The sequence below is a fragment of the Larimichthys crocea genome, chromosome XXII, assembly GCF_000972845.2.
Source record: "Larimichthys crocea isolate SSNF chromosome XXII, L_crocea_2.0, whole genome shotgun sequence".
NCBI lineage: Eukaryota > Metazoa > Chordata > Actinopteri > Sciaenidae > Larimichthys > Larimichthys crocea.
In genome coordinates this window covers 21,549,229-21,565,847 of record NC_040032.1, presented here as the reverse complement: position 1 = coordinate 21,565,847, position 16,619 = coordinate 21,549,229, and the positions used below count along the sequence as shown (strand labels likewise).

Here is a 16,619-nt window from a genome sequence, read left to right as displayed (position 1 = left end):
ATGTACAGCGAGTCATGTGGATTATGGAAATTATATTGTGTCAACAGCTATTGTTATTCATACTGTAGGTTGCATGCATCTCTTGGAAAGAACGTGATAACTTACAAGATACAGTTGTTGTATACAATGAAATGTACTAATATGTATCAGTAGAAGAATGAAAAATAGTATTTTGCAGTTGACACTGTGCAGTTGCATAGTTCTACAGTACACAAAATGTGTGTAAATGTCTAGTCTCTCACAGCATTTGCTCATCATGAACTGGAAAGAACTGAATACTTTTGCAGGTAACTCACTGTTGCCATGCTTACAAAACATCCAGTTGTTGTTGACGCATCCACTGACTCAGCGATTCGACTCAAGTCTCCAGCAGTGGTTCTGCCAATGTAGACAACATGTGGCGTTTTGTGGTCAGAGGTGGAGACAATGTTGCAGTGGGGCAATAAAGAACCTACTTTCTTGGTTTTCTAGTAAAACTCTTCACTGACAAGTGAAATATAGCACAGAAGTACTACTAAGGATGTCAGTTTCATGGAAATGCAATGGGGGTGGTTCGCCCAGGGCGTAAATGTGGCCAGGACCGGCGCTGCATTGACATATCCTGAAGTTGATTTGGTGAACTAACTTGCTTATTTGCACTTTCAGCATTTACTGAACAGCATTATCATGCTTTTGGAGTCACCAAATGAACATCAAATACATTTCAGGCCACCTAATGAATGTAAGTCCATTATTCACTCCCTTTTAGCACTGTTTTTTGTTATCTGTGCTAAATGCTGTGGGAGATATCTTTCTCCTCAACTGCTGAACGCTGCACGACATTCACTAGCTAACTGTGTCTGTCTGCTGTTTGGTGCTGAGCAGGTAGTGTACAATGTTTTTTTTATAACTTATTCGGTCAAAACAGTTGCAGCCAAAAGTGCCATCAAAATGGATAGAGTGAACAATTATGGTAAGGTTGTAGGCTAGACAGCTGAACAATATGTTGAAAAAGCTGCAGATTTACAGGTAGCGATATATGAATTTTAGCTTACATTTTTTAATCAACACATGAATAGCTGTTACGTTTTTGCTTGATATATCCCCATTGAAGAAACATTTATGGAATTTGTTAGTATTTTACCTATACACAGTCGGGCATTGGAATAAAAAAAAAGGACATAACATGTCATTTTGTCACTTTATTGTTCAGTAGAAAAATATATAAATATTTGCACCTTAACGTAAATATGTACAAGATTGTGTTCCTTTGATAAAAGGCATATCCTTGGAATGCATCTGCACACTGTGCAGGAATAAATGTCAAATAATGTTCAGAATTTTATATTTTTTTCCAGTTTTCATAGAGTTATAACTTGCAAAAATATCCCACATATGTCGTTGTTTTGGTACCTTGGGTGAAAAGACAGAGCGCAGGCATTTCCCATTGTTGGAATTGTTAAGGCAACAATTGAAAAAGACAGTGAAAAGAGGCAAAAAAAGAGATGATCCATTGAATCCAGCAGAGTTTGTGTTTGACAGGAGAATCTTTGCAAATTTCCATCTCTCGAAAATTGTTGACATCCAAGCTTCAGTCTGTTAGAGCTCTGTGTTTTGCCAGGGGTTTCCCCACCCTGGGGAAGGACAGAATACAGACAGTTTTATCAGTATTTTGTGAACTTCAGTTGACAGGAGATTGACTAAATGTTTGTGGCACTGGTGCTCAGGCAAGCGTGTCTTTCTTTTACCTCCTTGCTCATCACAAGCTCACGCTGTATGATTGTATTCTGAATATTGTTGTGTGTGGTCTGACCAACTCTTCAGCTCTTAGCCAGCACACTGGATCACTGCTGTGCCACGGGGAATGTTTCTGAAGCAGCACTGTATTCATTTGTAGCTTCTTATCTGGACAATAGTAAAAAGAGAAAAAAAAAATGGTCGTCTTACAGCAGCTCAGAAAATTTGTTGGACAAAGTTTATGTCCTATCAACAAAATCCCATAAAAAGATTAAACAAACTATGCTATCTAATTTCTCAATACTTTCCAATTCCCCTACCTTCAGACCCCATATCTTCTATCCTATCTGAGTGATCTCATCTCAATTGATATTGTTTTTAAATATTAATAATATTTTACCTATTTCCAGTCCGGTTTTAGAGTGTTTTTAAAAGTATGTGTTGAATGTCGCCTTTGATACAGACGATCATAATACCTCTTACATTGCTTAGAGACTTGCGTAGGGAATCAAAGACTTGGCTTACAAATTTATATGCTTACAAAATTCATATGTCTCCAACAGAACCTTCTCTGTCGCTTCGGGTGTGTCTACTTCCTTGATGGATCAACTGAGTTGTAGTGTCCCTCAAGGCAGCGTCCTTGGCCTCCTTCTGTTTTCTAGTTTTGGCCAAGGTATTTAAAATCATAATGTGCTTTACCATTTTATGCCTATTATACACAGGTATACATGCCTTTATAACCCTGATTGTTGCAGTCTAGCTAATCTCACAACCTCACTGATATTAAATCACAGATGTCCCAAAATTTACTGAAATATAACAATGAAATTCAAGGTCATCCTGTTTGCCCCCCTCCTCTTTGACTGAAATGAGTTGAAAGACACTTAATTGTATTTAACAACACAAATAACCTTTTTCCCCTAAAAAAAAACTAGCAAAAATCTAAATTATTCTATCATACTGTATTGTTCACCTGATCAAAAGTGACCACTGTGTCATGATCTTTTTCTTTGGAAGATGCATCCTCTCAAGGGTCCAGTGGCCTCAGTTGGCTCCCTGGTTAAAGTGCTCCAGCACGGTGGCGTTGGTTCTCTCAAACAGCCACTGCTGGCTAAGAGAGGAGGGATCGCACGTGTTCATGAAGACTCGCCTCTCGCTTGGGCTGCTGTCAATACAGCTGTTACTGACAGGGTGATAGAGACTCGTATCCTGGAGGAAACAAGGTAAACAGAAGAGTCCTATTCACATGGTAAACTTTGACAGGACATGTATTTCCTTCTTCATATGATTTTGGTGAAAAAGCTTAAATACTTCCCAAAACATTCTTGCAATAAACTACAAAGATGACAATATAGCACTCATCCTACCATTATGATTTCCACTGACTCGGAAAAATGCCGATACATTTAGTTGAAATATAACACATTTGGAAGATCCAAATGAGTTTTTGAGCAGGTGAACTAACTAACTACTATGTCAAGATGTGTATTTGAAGTAAGAGAAATTTACTCTTTGGGTTCTAGTATCAGTCATGCCTATGGATGAATTTTAATTGAAATAAAAGCCAAAAAAAAGAAACTTTAAATAAATAAATAAATAAATAAATAAATAAATAAATAAATAAATAAGAAGGGGAGAAAAGAAGTAGAATTTGAATTGATATGTTTGATTGTTTTTTTTATAAGTCACCCCAAATGCAGCACATATGAGCAACATATAGCACAGATGGCTTTGTTCCATTCATCTTCATTAAGTGTTGTTTACCATCTTACAGAGACATTTGTGTTTCGTTGTGAAAAAAATAAAAAACAGATGGGGGTTAAAAGCATCCATTAAGACCCCTCTTAATGATGGAGGATACATTAGTCATTTCCACCATTTAGTAGTTAACTCCAAACTCCAGTCTCAACTTCTGGACTCCTCTGCCGTACCTTTCTGTAGCGCCACAGCTGGTTCCCCTTCATGCCGTGACAGTCGTACAGGGTGACAGGGCTGTTATGGGAGACAGCATCGAAGCAGACCTTCCTTGTGTGCATGGGGTCACCCACCCGAATATCCTCCCTCCAACCGAATGTTAACACCTGCAGGGAACAAATTTAAACTGTGAACACACATCAGATGTTTTCCCTTCTCTGCTCCTGCATTCTTTCTTTCTATAGTTTTTGTTATCCTTTGTTATCCTTATTAGGGTATAAGAATAGTCTGTCAAATCCACTGAATCAAACTTTTGCTGAACAATTTTGACTGAGTTATTCAGATCATCATTCTTTCCTCTATAGTTAGATCACCATGAAGATGTATATATGAATTGTCAACAATGAATTAGGATTAATCTACTAACCCAAAAATATACAAAATTCCATGACAATCCATTTGCCTCTCTTCATTTAGATACTCTAATCTGCAACTAGATATATCCAAATAAATTAAGACACTTAAATGTAAACATAAATACATAACTGTGCTGCCCCTCCAATGAAGCGCTCTGAACAACTGGTCAATAAGGAAACCATTAACCTCATTAACAACATGCAGCGTAGCACTCCAACAAGACAACATGAAGGAAGTGGAGGAAATTGAGACCAAATATATATAACAATAAAAATAAAAAAAGAAGTAAAAATAAAATGAGGAATAAAATGAAAACAAACAGAGAAGTAAAAGCAATACAAAAAAGAAATAAAAACTGCATAAAAAACAAAGAATAGAGATGAGAAAACTCTTAAGAAGAGATTTAAAAGAAGCTGAGGACTATAGTATGTCTGATTTTAGTAGACCATAGTATCAGGGTTCAAACAGCCAAAGCCAGATCACCCTTTGTCAAAAACAACTGGGCTCCATTCATGGATGTCAGTTATCGAGGGGGCACATTCCAAGGCAATAAATCAGAAATCTATTTAGGAGCAAGGCCGTTTAAAGCCTTAAAAGTGAGCAATAAAATTTGAAAATCAATTTCAAATCTAACAGGGAGCCACTATAGAGAAGGAAGCACAGAGGTGATGAGTTCATGTCTCTTTGTCCCAGTAATGAGTCGAGCAGCAGTGTTTTGTATGAGCTAAAGATGGTGGACCAAGCCCTAGCTGATAACCAAGTACTAGAGGAATGAATGACCCTCACCTGTCCATGACTCCAGCCCACCTCGCCTCGTCCTTTCACACAGCTCTCCAAGCGAATGGGGCTTCCTGACACAAAGTGTTTTATCTCCATACACATCCCACTACCCACATTCCGTATCTAGAATAAACACATAAGCACAAAAACACATGGACGTGTAAAAATAAAAACAGGAAGGTTCCACCAGACAGTTTTATTCATGGCCTTCGTAGTACCACTGTGACACTCCGACTCTGAAACATTATGTGTGTTGTGACTCTGCATGGTGAACATTTTCCTAAACAATTACACGTGGGTAGTCCTAACTTTGTATCTGCGTAAAAAATAACCCTATTTTAGTTCCCCCTCTTATTAATGTAGTGTTGATCACACTTATTTTCTTTAATACAAAACTTAACATGTTCCTGCATAACAAGACTCTGCTGACAGTGTTGTTGGTTTGTACCCACAGCAGTCCAGTGGTTTTTAGTTTGGACCCAGGGTGTGCATTCAGAACAGCCTGATGATAGTTGCAGCATACATGAGCCAAAAGAGAAGCCAAAGACCCTGTGTTATTGCAAACAAGTTTCATCACTGTTTCTTGTTCTTGTTACGACTGGGAATCACTATCTCCAGCTCAATGCACACCCCTCTGTTTTCAACCTGGAAAACTCCAGCCTTTTAATTTTTAATAAGGTAAAAATCCTGTGTTGAATTGGATATGACCTGAGCTTCAAGATGGCCACTTTTGTTTGTCCAGTTTACCTGCATGTGTCCGGCAGGAACATGCTTCCACCTCCCTCTGAAATTTGTATGTTTTTATGACGTATGTACAACATTATACTTTTTTTTGACAGCACTTTGGTTGTCTTTGGGATCCCACTTTAGATTGAGTCTGATATGTGTATCAAATGATTGTAATGCATAGCGTAGATTTCTAAATACTGCAAAGCATTTACCATGACTTCCATCCATCTATTCATCCATTATCTATAACTGCTTATCCTCATCAGGGTCATGATTTGAATATATTAATGATAAGATCACAAAGCACAATCACAGGGGATACGCTAATTTCAACCTATTTGGTTGCTTCGGGAAAAAGAGCTGTGAAAGAGCCTTTAGGCATTAAACTAAAGAAAAGTTTTCCTGAGAGTTTAAGAGGAAGTAGAAACTGCTGACAAATTTAAACAATAAATGTTAGATGAAAACACTGTTTAAACTTTGCTTTTAGCTAAGGAGCAGTCTCTTTTTCATACTAATTTCCCTCTTCCTTTGATATATATATCCTTTTATTTTATATATTCATCTACTCAAAAGTTTGGAGTCACCTGTTTAATTGAAGCTTTTCGTCTTTCCTTCAATAATGGCTATTTTACCAGAGATAAAAACACTATAATTCGGAGACTAATTGCATTATTTACATTTTAAATACATTTGGCCCCATTTAAAATAAGTAAACGATTAAAACTTCCATTTAGTCATTGTCCAAGCATGACAGGGGAATGCTCTTTACCCATTTTCCCCAAAACATCCTTTGATTTCCAGTCCACAAAAGTACAGCATCAGCTTGTTCAATATTGTACACTTCTGATTTAAGTCTGCACAGATATTGATAATAACCCTTCAATTTATGTTACAAATGACTGGTGATTTCTAGTTGAACCACTGGACAGTGAACTAGAAACAAACTCAACTATGGTTTACTTAAATCTGGAGCAAGACCAAGTCTTTTTGTCAGACTATGGGTCGACTATTCGGCTGTTTAGCTCAGACCATGAGCTGAGGAAGGTTTCACAGTTGTAATTCCTCTAAATCATCTTCAATCTAACATCTGTCATGGACCTAACTTCCTCACTCTTATCAAAGCAATTTAACCCTTACCTCTCCCCATGCTGCAGCGGGTGGCTCCACCGGTGGGTAGTGTTTGGGCAGATCCCAGGCCACCTGGCTCATAAACCACTTGAAATTCTTACAGTTGAGGCGGTTCCTGAGCTCCTTTTGGGCTGTCATGTCTCCTGCTGACAGGTGGCGGTATTCGGGCCGACGCTGGTAGACGTATTCTGCGTATTCGTCCATCCACACCTCTGCTACACGCTTCAGATTCTGAAATCAAAGAGAGATTCACTCACTAAACATCCAACTTTTCTTAGACATCATGGGAGACTGCTATGAGCTTCCCATGAATAAACACAGTCCCTGGCTGTGAGGACTGTTTTGTGAACACAAGTGTTTACAACAGACTAATTTTCCTACCTTGTTGCATCTGTTCTACTTTTCACCATTGAAATCCATTTGAATTGGATTGTAAATTCAGGCTGACCTTATTAATTTTAGCAGTAGGAGTACTATAGCACAAAAAAAGGTAACGAAACAGCAATTTCAAACCTATGCAGAGAGCAAGTATATTTATGTTTGTTTATTCTGCAAGTTCAGGTCGATTCAGGGCCATCAGCATTCCACAGAGGTTGTGTTTAAAGACTGTTGGTCAGAATAAAAAATATCAACACAAAAGGCCAATGCCTTTCAGTCGCACACTGAGCCAAACTGAGCCAAGTTCCAGGTTGCGGTGGAGGCATACATAATGAATGGTGTTCTGCGACACCCCAGATGATTTAGCGCTTTTAGACAATTTCTCATTCTGTGTAGGTACTTTGAAGAATACTGGGAACAAAGAAACTTAAGCTCATTCTTCACAGTAACACCTGCAAAGGCTATACGTTGTAGATAGTGGATAGACTGCATACTGCTGCCTCTTGTCTGGTGGTCTTTTCTTAGTGGATGCCGAGCTGACTGTAAAGTGCTCTTGTGCTTAGAGGAGAAAGAGTGGAGTACTTAGCGGAGGATGTAGGAAACAAAAATGCTGCCATTTGTTATCCTGCACCACTTAAAGACTAGCTTACACCACACATGTGTGTAAGTGTATGTGTACACTTTGTGTGCAGTATGTGTTTACATGTGTGTACTGTATATGCATGTTTTTGTTTAATATCTGTTTCTTTATGTACTTAACTGAACAAAAGCTCCATGTTAGCACGCATATGTTTACAGTTACACATAGTAACTGTTCCACTAAAAGGTGCAGGTCAAGGGCACAGAAGTTGCTTTTACATTGCTGCTGCTCTCTATGAGCTGAAATATATTAGTTTTTTTTCTATTAAGCCATATTTCAGCAACAATGCACTGTTTACATAACTGTAATTCTAATGCTGAAGAGCCCTGTGTGTGAATACTGCAGAATACTAATAGAGTTAAAATCAGTTTTGCTGATAAGATGTCATTTTTTAATTTTGCAACCCATAATTGGATTCTTCATTTATTGTTTATTTAATCGAGAAACCTGACTGATAAGAGGTTTTTAAGGACACCAGAGGGGAATAAAACAGAGATGTAATAAAGAGGAACGGCTAATATAAATGGACTGTGGATAAACATTGGAGTTGTATTGTTGCTGTGTATAAGTTTTATTGTCTGTTCCATTTAAAAGTTAGACAAATACCATGACAATAAACACGTAACATTCAGACCTGAGGAATGGAAAATATTAAAATAGTTTTAATATTAAGTCCTCTGGATCTTCTGATGCTAAATCAAATATAATATTCACATAGAACAGTGGCACACTTCAAATGTTTCTTAAAATAAATAATGAGGAGTCTGTGAAACTGTTTATGTCTTCTGTGGGTCTGGAGAAGTGTTGTCAAGTCTGACAAAAACAAGCTTAGAGACGACATTTCTTTACCAGACGGTCTGCTTTACAAGTATGTGGCACTGAAATTGAACGATGTGGATGTTTATCAGACAGGTAAAGACCAACAAAAAAGACAATATTGAGTTGAAAGGGTGAGAATTCAGTGATTGTGGAGCTTGATCCATACCAGGCAATAAAAGTCAGGATATCTGGATCTCTGTTGCTTTTCAGTTGAGTGAAACCAATTTTATAATGCATGAAAGTGCATTATAACATTTCTACTTTCACATTAAGCTCAATTCTGATTTATTGTTCAGATCAGATTTTTACTGGTTGCCTATTGTCTTTCTTTTAATGTGACCAGTGTTAGATTCCAGTGTGAAGTGGTCATTGTTCTGAAGTGACCCACATGTGGACAATGCATTTAGACAGTGTTTACAGTTTTATTTACGAGCTGTGCGGAAGCCGGCAAATCCGTGAGCAGATAATAACATAGACGGAGAGAAAGAAACACAGACTGCTTTCGAGTTTTGCCTGTCACCCCAGATACTTATGAGGTCTATCATCTGTTAGACTTCATTCAGTATTTGGTGTTCACTTGGCCACTTCCAGGTTATGCGACCACATTGTGCTGGACCAGACTGCTATAGTATACAGAAAATCTGTGACTGATCTACTGTATTGTATTTTCTCATGAACCGTGGAGGCACACAGTGTGAAAAATTACCTTTGCCAGGCTGATCCCACCAGGGACCTTGTAGGGGACGTACTTCCTATAGATGTGTCCTACCCTGGAGCAAGGGATGTCCTCCATCCGACCACCACACATCCACACCTACAGAGACACACAGAAAGAGAGAAAGCTTGTTTTTAATCAAACAAATCTCTCCTGTATTCAGAAGCTTTGTCCAACTTTAAAATTCAAAGACTGAAAGTTGGTGGAATGTGAATTAAGGAGACGATCAAAGAGATGAGCAGGAGAACAATGGCTACCAAGAAAAAGGCATGAAATGCTAACAGGCTTATAAATCCTAGGATACTAAGAGGAGAGACGAGTGGATTCTGGGGTTGAGGTGATACAGATGAAATGGCACGATAGTGAAGAAAGAAGAGAAGACACTGAAACCATATTATGATACGATGGTGACCTGACTTCACCTGAACAGCAATGTCAGATTAGTGAAAAACCAAGCGGCTGGGTTAATTCACTGGTACAATATCCTGTGATGGGCAACTGCAAAAACTGTAACTCAAAAAGCTTTTGAGGGAAATAATAACATGCTTTCTCTTTGTAATATTGAATTCATGAAGTAAGATTTTAATATGTTTTGAGAATCATAATGTACTTGTCTTTAGTATAAACAAGCCTTCCGTCAGAGCAATTTGATCTTGTTTCTTTTCCTTTCCCTTGTCTATCTCACATAACATCCAGCAGTGGATCCTCATTTTAATCCCAACTATAATGAAGACAAAAGTGAGGAGTCTCTTTCTTGGCTTGCAATGTTGAAAAATAAAACTTAAAAAGGAAAGTGAGGCCTTGAAGAGGATAGGAAAGAATGAAGGACTTAGAGACAGCAGATGAGACAGAGAATGGGGCTTTGTTTTTTGAAACAAAAGCGAAATGAAAAGAAGGGAAATGAAAAGCTGGATTTAAACATGGAAACAAACAAATTAAGTACGGGAAGAAGAGGTGTCGAGCATCAAAATTGCTTCTGTAAAGTCCTTTAATATGTAAATACGATTTTTGCTATTTGATGGTTAGAGGCAGGCTGAGGCTGCTTAGAGAAGCATGAAATCTACATATCTTATACAAGACTTCAAGGTGTGAACAGATGATTCTGCCGACTGTGCTTCTACAGTACAGATGACCTGCGAGTTGATTTGAGAAAAATTGTTTTGAGACTTAACTTGGACACAAATGGCATTGTCATAATTGGATGCCCTGTCAGTCAAGCTCCGACCATCACTACTTGATGGTCTATGGAGATCAGATCATCAGTATCATACCTGTGCCAAAACTCATCACTTTTGATTGAAGAGTTTCACATGCTGATTATAGCTATCATTTTCCATTCCAGCTAATGTTAGCCTGATAATGAAAACCAATTGCAGTGTAAAATGTCAGCATTGTAATGTTATGTTTCTGCAAAGCATGGATACATTTAAATAATTATGTTTCATTTTTTAGTTAAGTTGAGTCTGTTAAAAATACATTAAGTAGCTTAATAAGGAAGTCCAAGAAATATTGCTTAAAATCAAAAGGTCCCTTTATATAATGCACACAAGACCAAAAGAATTGCAGCATTTGACAATGGATACCTGAGAAGACTACCAAAAGCAAGCACCAGTGTAAGGCTTGAGTTAAATGCAGACCCTCTAGTATGGCAAACGCGATTGCAATAACTGGACTCATCCACACAAAAAGAAAACCTGAAGGACCAAAAACGACTTTCTGCAGAACTGTGACAGACCAGCAGCCAAGATTAACTGAAATGAAATGAGGCTCAACACAATGCTGAGTATTAGGGAGAGGGAACTGATTGAAGCCGTATGTCAAGGGATATAAAGGATTAAGTGATGGTCTGAATGAATGGATTATCCCAAATGTTTTGGTAACAGTATACCGTTTCTTCCTATACATTACTCATTACTTCCAAGTCTTTTTCGAACAGCTAAATAATTTTATGTATCTATTTGTGCACTGCTTTATAAAGATTTACGTCTCCAGAAGGAACCAGTCGAGTTGGGGCTGACTGCCACAGGCAATCCAATTCATTAATGTTATAACTAACAGTAGGCTATTACACAATCCAGACATAACCAATGCATCCTCATGACCTTGTGTTGACATTATTGTCACTGTAGCACAACCACAGTCTCTTTTCTGCTGCAGATCAAGGTCCACCATCAGTAAACCATCTCAGATCACACGCACGTACAGCTTAGCTGATGGAGAGAAACTACAAAACAACAGGACTCACTCCAGCCGCATGAATAAAACATATTACTGCGAGACAAAATCCAACATAAAACTGCAACTAAAACTTGAGTTGTCTCCATTGGTGTCTTTGAATAAATAAAACATGAATGCATACAATTACAGCATAAACTGCATTTCAGTTGCTCCAGTCATATATTTGCTCCCACTATATATGAATTATAATGACCTAATAAAAGGCTAACAGCAACAAATGCAAAGTCTTTAATGCTTCAAGGTTAGTACTGGCTCCCACATGAATCTGAATGGACCGACCATTTTTTTAAACAACAGATGGTTTACATGTTAATTTCTGTTTTCAGCAAGGACCAGAGCGTAAACAAGATGGTAATAAGCAGGATGCAAATAAATACATGTCATGAACCATAACGTTTTGTTTTTTTTTTTGGCCAGCATAGACGTTTGATAATGTAGTCATGAAAAGATGTGTCAGAAAGTCAGTGCACAGCAATATTGTGAATTTCACAGTAATTTATTTTTTAATGTATGCTTTTAGAAAAGTTTTCCTCTTCCAACTGTTTGCCAGTTAGCTAACTTTTACTCTGAATAACTACTTTTTTCTGGCTCCATCCATGGAGGTTTAATTATTTCTGCCTCCAGAGTAGCTCTGTCTCTGAGAAATGTTTGCATAACTGAAACCCCAATCTGCCCAAGCGATATAAAAAAAAAAAGAAAAAATCTGCCATCAGTTTTATGCCTTGCACCATCTTCTCGCTTGGCATGTGAGGTCATATTATCTCTTTGCTCTGTGTGCCTGTATGTACTGACATTATTTCACCGTGTGAGCTGGAAAAGCCTGATGTTCCCATACCGGTGCAACCAGGATGGAGCTTCAGATTAACTGTGCCAGTGAATGAAATTATTGTGTTTCACATGCAAGCAGAGCCTGGTTGTCTGTGGAAGCAGCAGTTTGGTTGTAAGGATTAGCACGGGAGCCTGTTAATCTTCTCACCTCAGGAGCCTGGCTGTCTGTGCTGTATCAGCTAATGGGGATCTTAATAAAAAGGAAACCAAATTGAATATCTGAGGGCATAAAGAAGTCTTAAGAGGCACAGCTAGGCATGTGCTGATAGCAACATGTAATAGTACAATAATCTTGGCCACAAAAATAACCTTGGAAAGTGATATTATCACAGTAATGACTTAAGATAATTCAAAACAATATTAAAAGAGGAGGTTTCACACCAGGCTCAGCCCTGGGTCACAGCCAGTGATAGTCGGTGCTATCATTCATTTCACACTCACAGCTTTAAAGGTAAGAACTCCTGCACCTTTTGCCCAAGATCAGAGTTATCCTTTATCCTTTAGGGTAAAGGTGGAATTATACTTCTTCTTCTGTAATATTCATTCTATGAAAACCCCTGCGGTCAGGTGAAAAAATAAAAAAATAAAAAAATAAAAGAGCCATGTGCAAATGTGTATTCTCAATTTACAAATCTGTCTTGGATTCATAACCCATGCCCATGGATTTGTAAACCTTGCGCACAGATTTTCAAAATATATTAATTGGCAAATCCTTGCACATGGTTTATGAATTCTTTTTTAGCTGACTCCAGGGGCCTCCATAGATTTGAACTATTGAAATGGCCACAAAAACACTGGGCAGATGTGTCATACATTATCAATGCTTTAATCAATACAACCTAAGTAAACTGTGTTGGAAATGATGTCAAGTTATTGCCTGTGCCATCAATAATCACAACTGGCATCAGATGAAAAAAAAACCCCATAATGACACAATAACTTGTGTGTTTTAAATTACCCATATAAACATTTTGTGATCATCAATAGGATGCCACAACATTGCTCGTGAACCAAAACATAAAGGTTTCATTATAGATGTGATTGATTGATTAGGAACTGTCTTTTACACACATCACCGTCTCATCACTGTAGTGTGTGATTTTGTTATATTTACCTTGAAGGAGATCTCGTACTGTTCTCCTCCCCAGATCTCCAGACCTGTGTCATATCCTCCCAGCTCCCAGAACCACTTCCTGTCCACAGCAAACAGTCCACCTGCCATCACTGGTGACCTGCAGGACACATAAAATACAGCACACACATGTTTTGTACAACAGCTGTAGCCAAAAACATTAGATTTACATACAGAGGTGCAGCACCGTTTTTCACTTCTCACCTCCCAAAAAACAAACATCTAAAAAAATTAAATATGTACTCACTTGTTTTCTATTCACAAGCAACTGCATCACCAAATATGATCCTTCAGCTCATCACTTTATTAGAGCTACAGAAATAAATAGTTTCACAGTCATCGAAAGAGATAAACTAACTATCTCTCACAACTGAAATGTCAACATGTCTACAGCTGGAACCATTTTTTTTTAATCAAGAGAAAAAAATATGACACTGACTTATTGATAACACTATTTATAAATCTTTGAAACCTCCCATATATGTTGTATATATCTGTACAGGAGACGCTGTTTCTTAATGTTAAATATGACCAGTGTGCCAATGAGGTTAGACGGACCAAAGCTGCATACCTATTGTGAAATTTAAAAGGATTATTGTAGTAAAAAATATGCAAAAAGAGTAAAAAAAACATAGATTAACAGCTCGGTACATTACTTTGGGTGGAAGAAAATGAAATGTGTACCTACAGGGGGAAATTATTGTGATTTTGTTGATTACAGTCCCTTCTATTTAAACATAAATGGCTAAAGAGATAAAAATGTTTTACAAGGAAATGGTTGGAGTATCTTTTAATCCATTGTACAGGTATCCATTGGTATTTTATCCAATACAGTATGCAAGTACAACAAGTGTCTACAGCCCATAACCCAAATTCCTCCTGTAAGCTCCAATGCTAGCACATCGCGTGGTCTCCTGGAAAAGTAAAGGTCCTGTGTTTGTTTGACCCATTAATCCATCACACTTCTTTCATATGTGGACTTGGTCGCTCTATATACTAGGTGACTGGCATCAAACCATGAAGCTACATGGGTGTGTCCAAACACGAGACTTGAGGCGTACCTACATACGTCATATTTTGAAGCACAGGGCCACTGATTAAGTGGCAAAATTTGATGATAAAGGATATCCTGAACAAGACTTCCTCAGCAGTCTTGATACACACAAATTATTAGAAATACATGTTTAATAGCTAATCTCTATGAACATATCTGCATCTAAAGGCAGCTAAATGTTAAATAAAAAAGGTTTAAAGAGCTAAAACGTTGTCAGACCATAGCTGTTGGGGTCCAAGATTGCATTTAAGTCAATGCGTTCTCCCTCTTTTGCTCTCCACATGGACTATCTACCTGTATCAATAGCCAGTGTGTAGAGCAAACCCCGGTCAGATGTGATTGGTCAATGCTACTCAAACTGCAAATGGAAACCAAAAGGCTTCTGACTCCAAAGTCTTGTACCTTGTCTGTGTTCTGGTACGGAATATCTGTTTATAGACATTGGTTTTTCTGCATGTACAGTATTTCTGTTCTTTACTGTGACTCACTGACTACAGCTGCCGTCCAAGATTAGGTAACAACAAACCTTTCAGAGACACTTTTGTAAGCCTGGAGGATGAAAGAGTTCACGTATTTATGCTGGTACTATTTCTCAGCAGATAATGAAGATGCTCTGAACAATGCAGAACCAATTAACCCACTATAGAGCACTGTGGCTTCTGTCTGCTGTGACAAACGCCGTGCTTGCTGAGTGCAGGGCTTGTTAGCTGTTGTGTCGCTACTGCAATTGATTGTAGCTGCAGCACACCTGAGGCAGAAAACTGGGACAGCAGGTGCACACATTGCACACATGCGATTTCTTGTAAGGAACACGACATTCTCCAGCACATGCTTCAACCTGATGACACTGATCTTAGCAATCAATCAAAACTCAGTTGGATTTTTCTCATCTTTTAATCCCCCCCAAAATAAATGTGGTTCACTTCAATCTAGAAATTTCAAAAGGCACACTCGCAGGTTGTCATAGTTACGAGCTTTTCATCAGGTAGAAGTCGGAGGCAGGCAGCCAGCAGGTAGTCTGCTCCCGCCAAACTCCTCCCTGAGGAGGATCAATTAAAGGCAAATAGGGCAACTACTGTACAGCAGCAGTGAGAAACACTCTGGGACTTCCCACGCCTCGTGAGCAGTGAGCACAGATACGAGTCCCGTGGTGATAACAGCCAGCTTTCAGCTGCCGTTTTCCTTCTCTAAGGGTGAAAAGGATGAAATGAAACTAACAGCGGTTACAAGAAATCCTGTACACTCCTGTCCAACACTTTTTTTTCTTTTTTTATTTACAGTTTTACAATTTTTTTTTTTTGTAATTACTGTGAAAAGGAATTTGTGTGGAGTGATGAAAACATTTATGTTCTGCTGTGCCCTCTGTGGGTTGTGCTATCCGATGGGTCTCTAAATTACCACGACAGCTGTACAATATGCATGCATGATGGCTTTGTTTGCTGTGTAATGAAATTAACATAATTTCCAATTTACCTTCTCAATGGCAGCAATGTTCTTTATTGAATATCTAAATCTCTAAAAGAGAAATGTGCACTACATGGACAAAAGTCAAACGTTATACTCATTTCGGAATGTTTATTCCAAAATTTAACAGCCTCCCCACTTCAGGAATTACTTCAACACCAGATTTTATTACTTGGCTGCAGGGATTCACTCATTAAGACCTGGCTCCAATCAGTGTTACAGTTCCTTTCAAAGGTGTTGGTTTTGTCTCTTTCTTTAGCCAGTGAGTTACAAAATATGGTCAGTATCCATATCTACTATCCATCCAGTAGCCATAAATGTAGAGAAAGAACAATTGCGCTGAGTGGGAACCACGAAGCTAGAACAGAAACAAATAGAAATTATATAAAAAGACTTGATTTTTTTACACAATATTATTACTACCAACTTGATATCAATAGATTTTATTCCATCTACAATTTTTGTCTTCTCTACTTGACCTTTTATATGACTCGTGCAGCTACTGCTTTCACTGCCGAGCCCACCTATTTTTCTTGTCCAACAGAGTTCATCGTACTGTTGCCCTCTGTACTAACCTTCATTTGACCAGTAAAAGTGAAAACTGAAACTGAGCTAACCTTGAGGTCGTGTCTCTGTGCAGACCATTTCAGTTCCTCAACAACAAACT

General features: G+C 38.2%; 1 protein-coding gene across 3 annotated transcripts in view; it reads right to left on the bottom strand.

The window, feature by feature from the left end:
* Window positions 1–1,180: 1,180 nt before the first annotated feature.
* The window catches only part of LOC104921929 (polypeptide N-acetylgalactosaminyltransferase 10), a 69,190-nt gene continuing 53,751 nt past the window's right edge, over window positions 1,181–16,619 (bottom strand). The window contains exons 7-14 of one of the 3 annotated variants that reach the window (XM_027273255.1): window positions 13,417–13,534; window positions 9,228–9,335; window positions 6,694–6,915; window positions 4,834–4,950; window positions 3,648–3,797; window positions 2,690–2,925; window positions 1,728–1,884; window positions 1,181–1,613 (exon numbers count right to left, since the gene is read on the bottom strand). In XM_027273255.1, coding sequence (XP_027129056.1) covers window positions 2,761–2,925; window positions 3,648–3,797; window positions 4,834–4,950; window positions 6,694–6,915; window positions 9,228–9,335; window positions 13,417–13,534 — 880 coding nt within the window. In that variant the 3' untranslated portion in view covers window positions 1,181–1,613; window positions 1,728–1,884; window positions 2,690–2,760. The remainder of the gene's footprint in view (window positions 1,614–1,727; window positions 1,885–2,689; window positions 2,926–3,647; window positions 3,798–4,833; window positions 4,951–6,693; window positions 6,916–9,227; window positions 9,336–13,416; window positions 13,535–16,619) is intronic. The other 2 variants (XM_027273257.1, XM_027273258.1) reach the window with 2 other exon arrangements.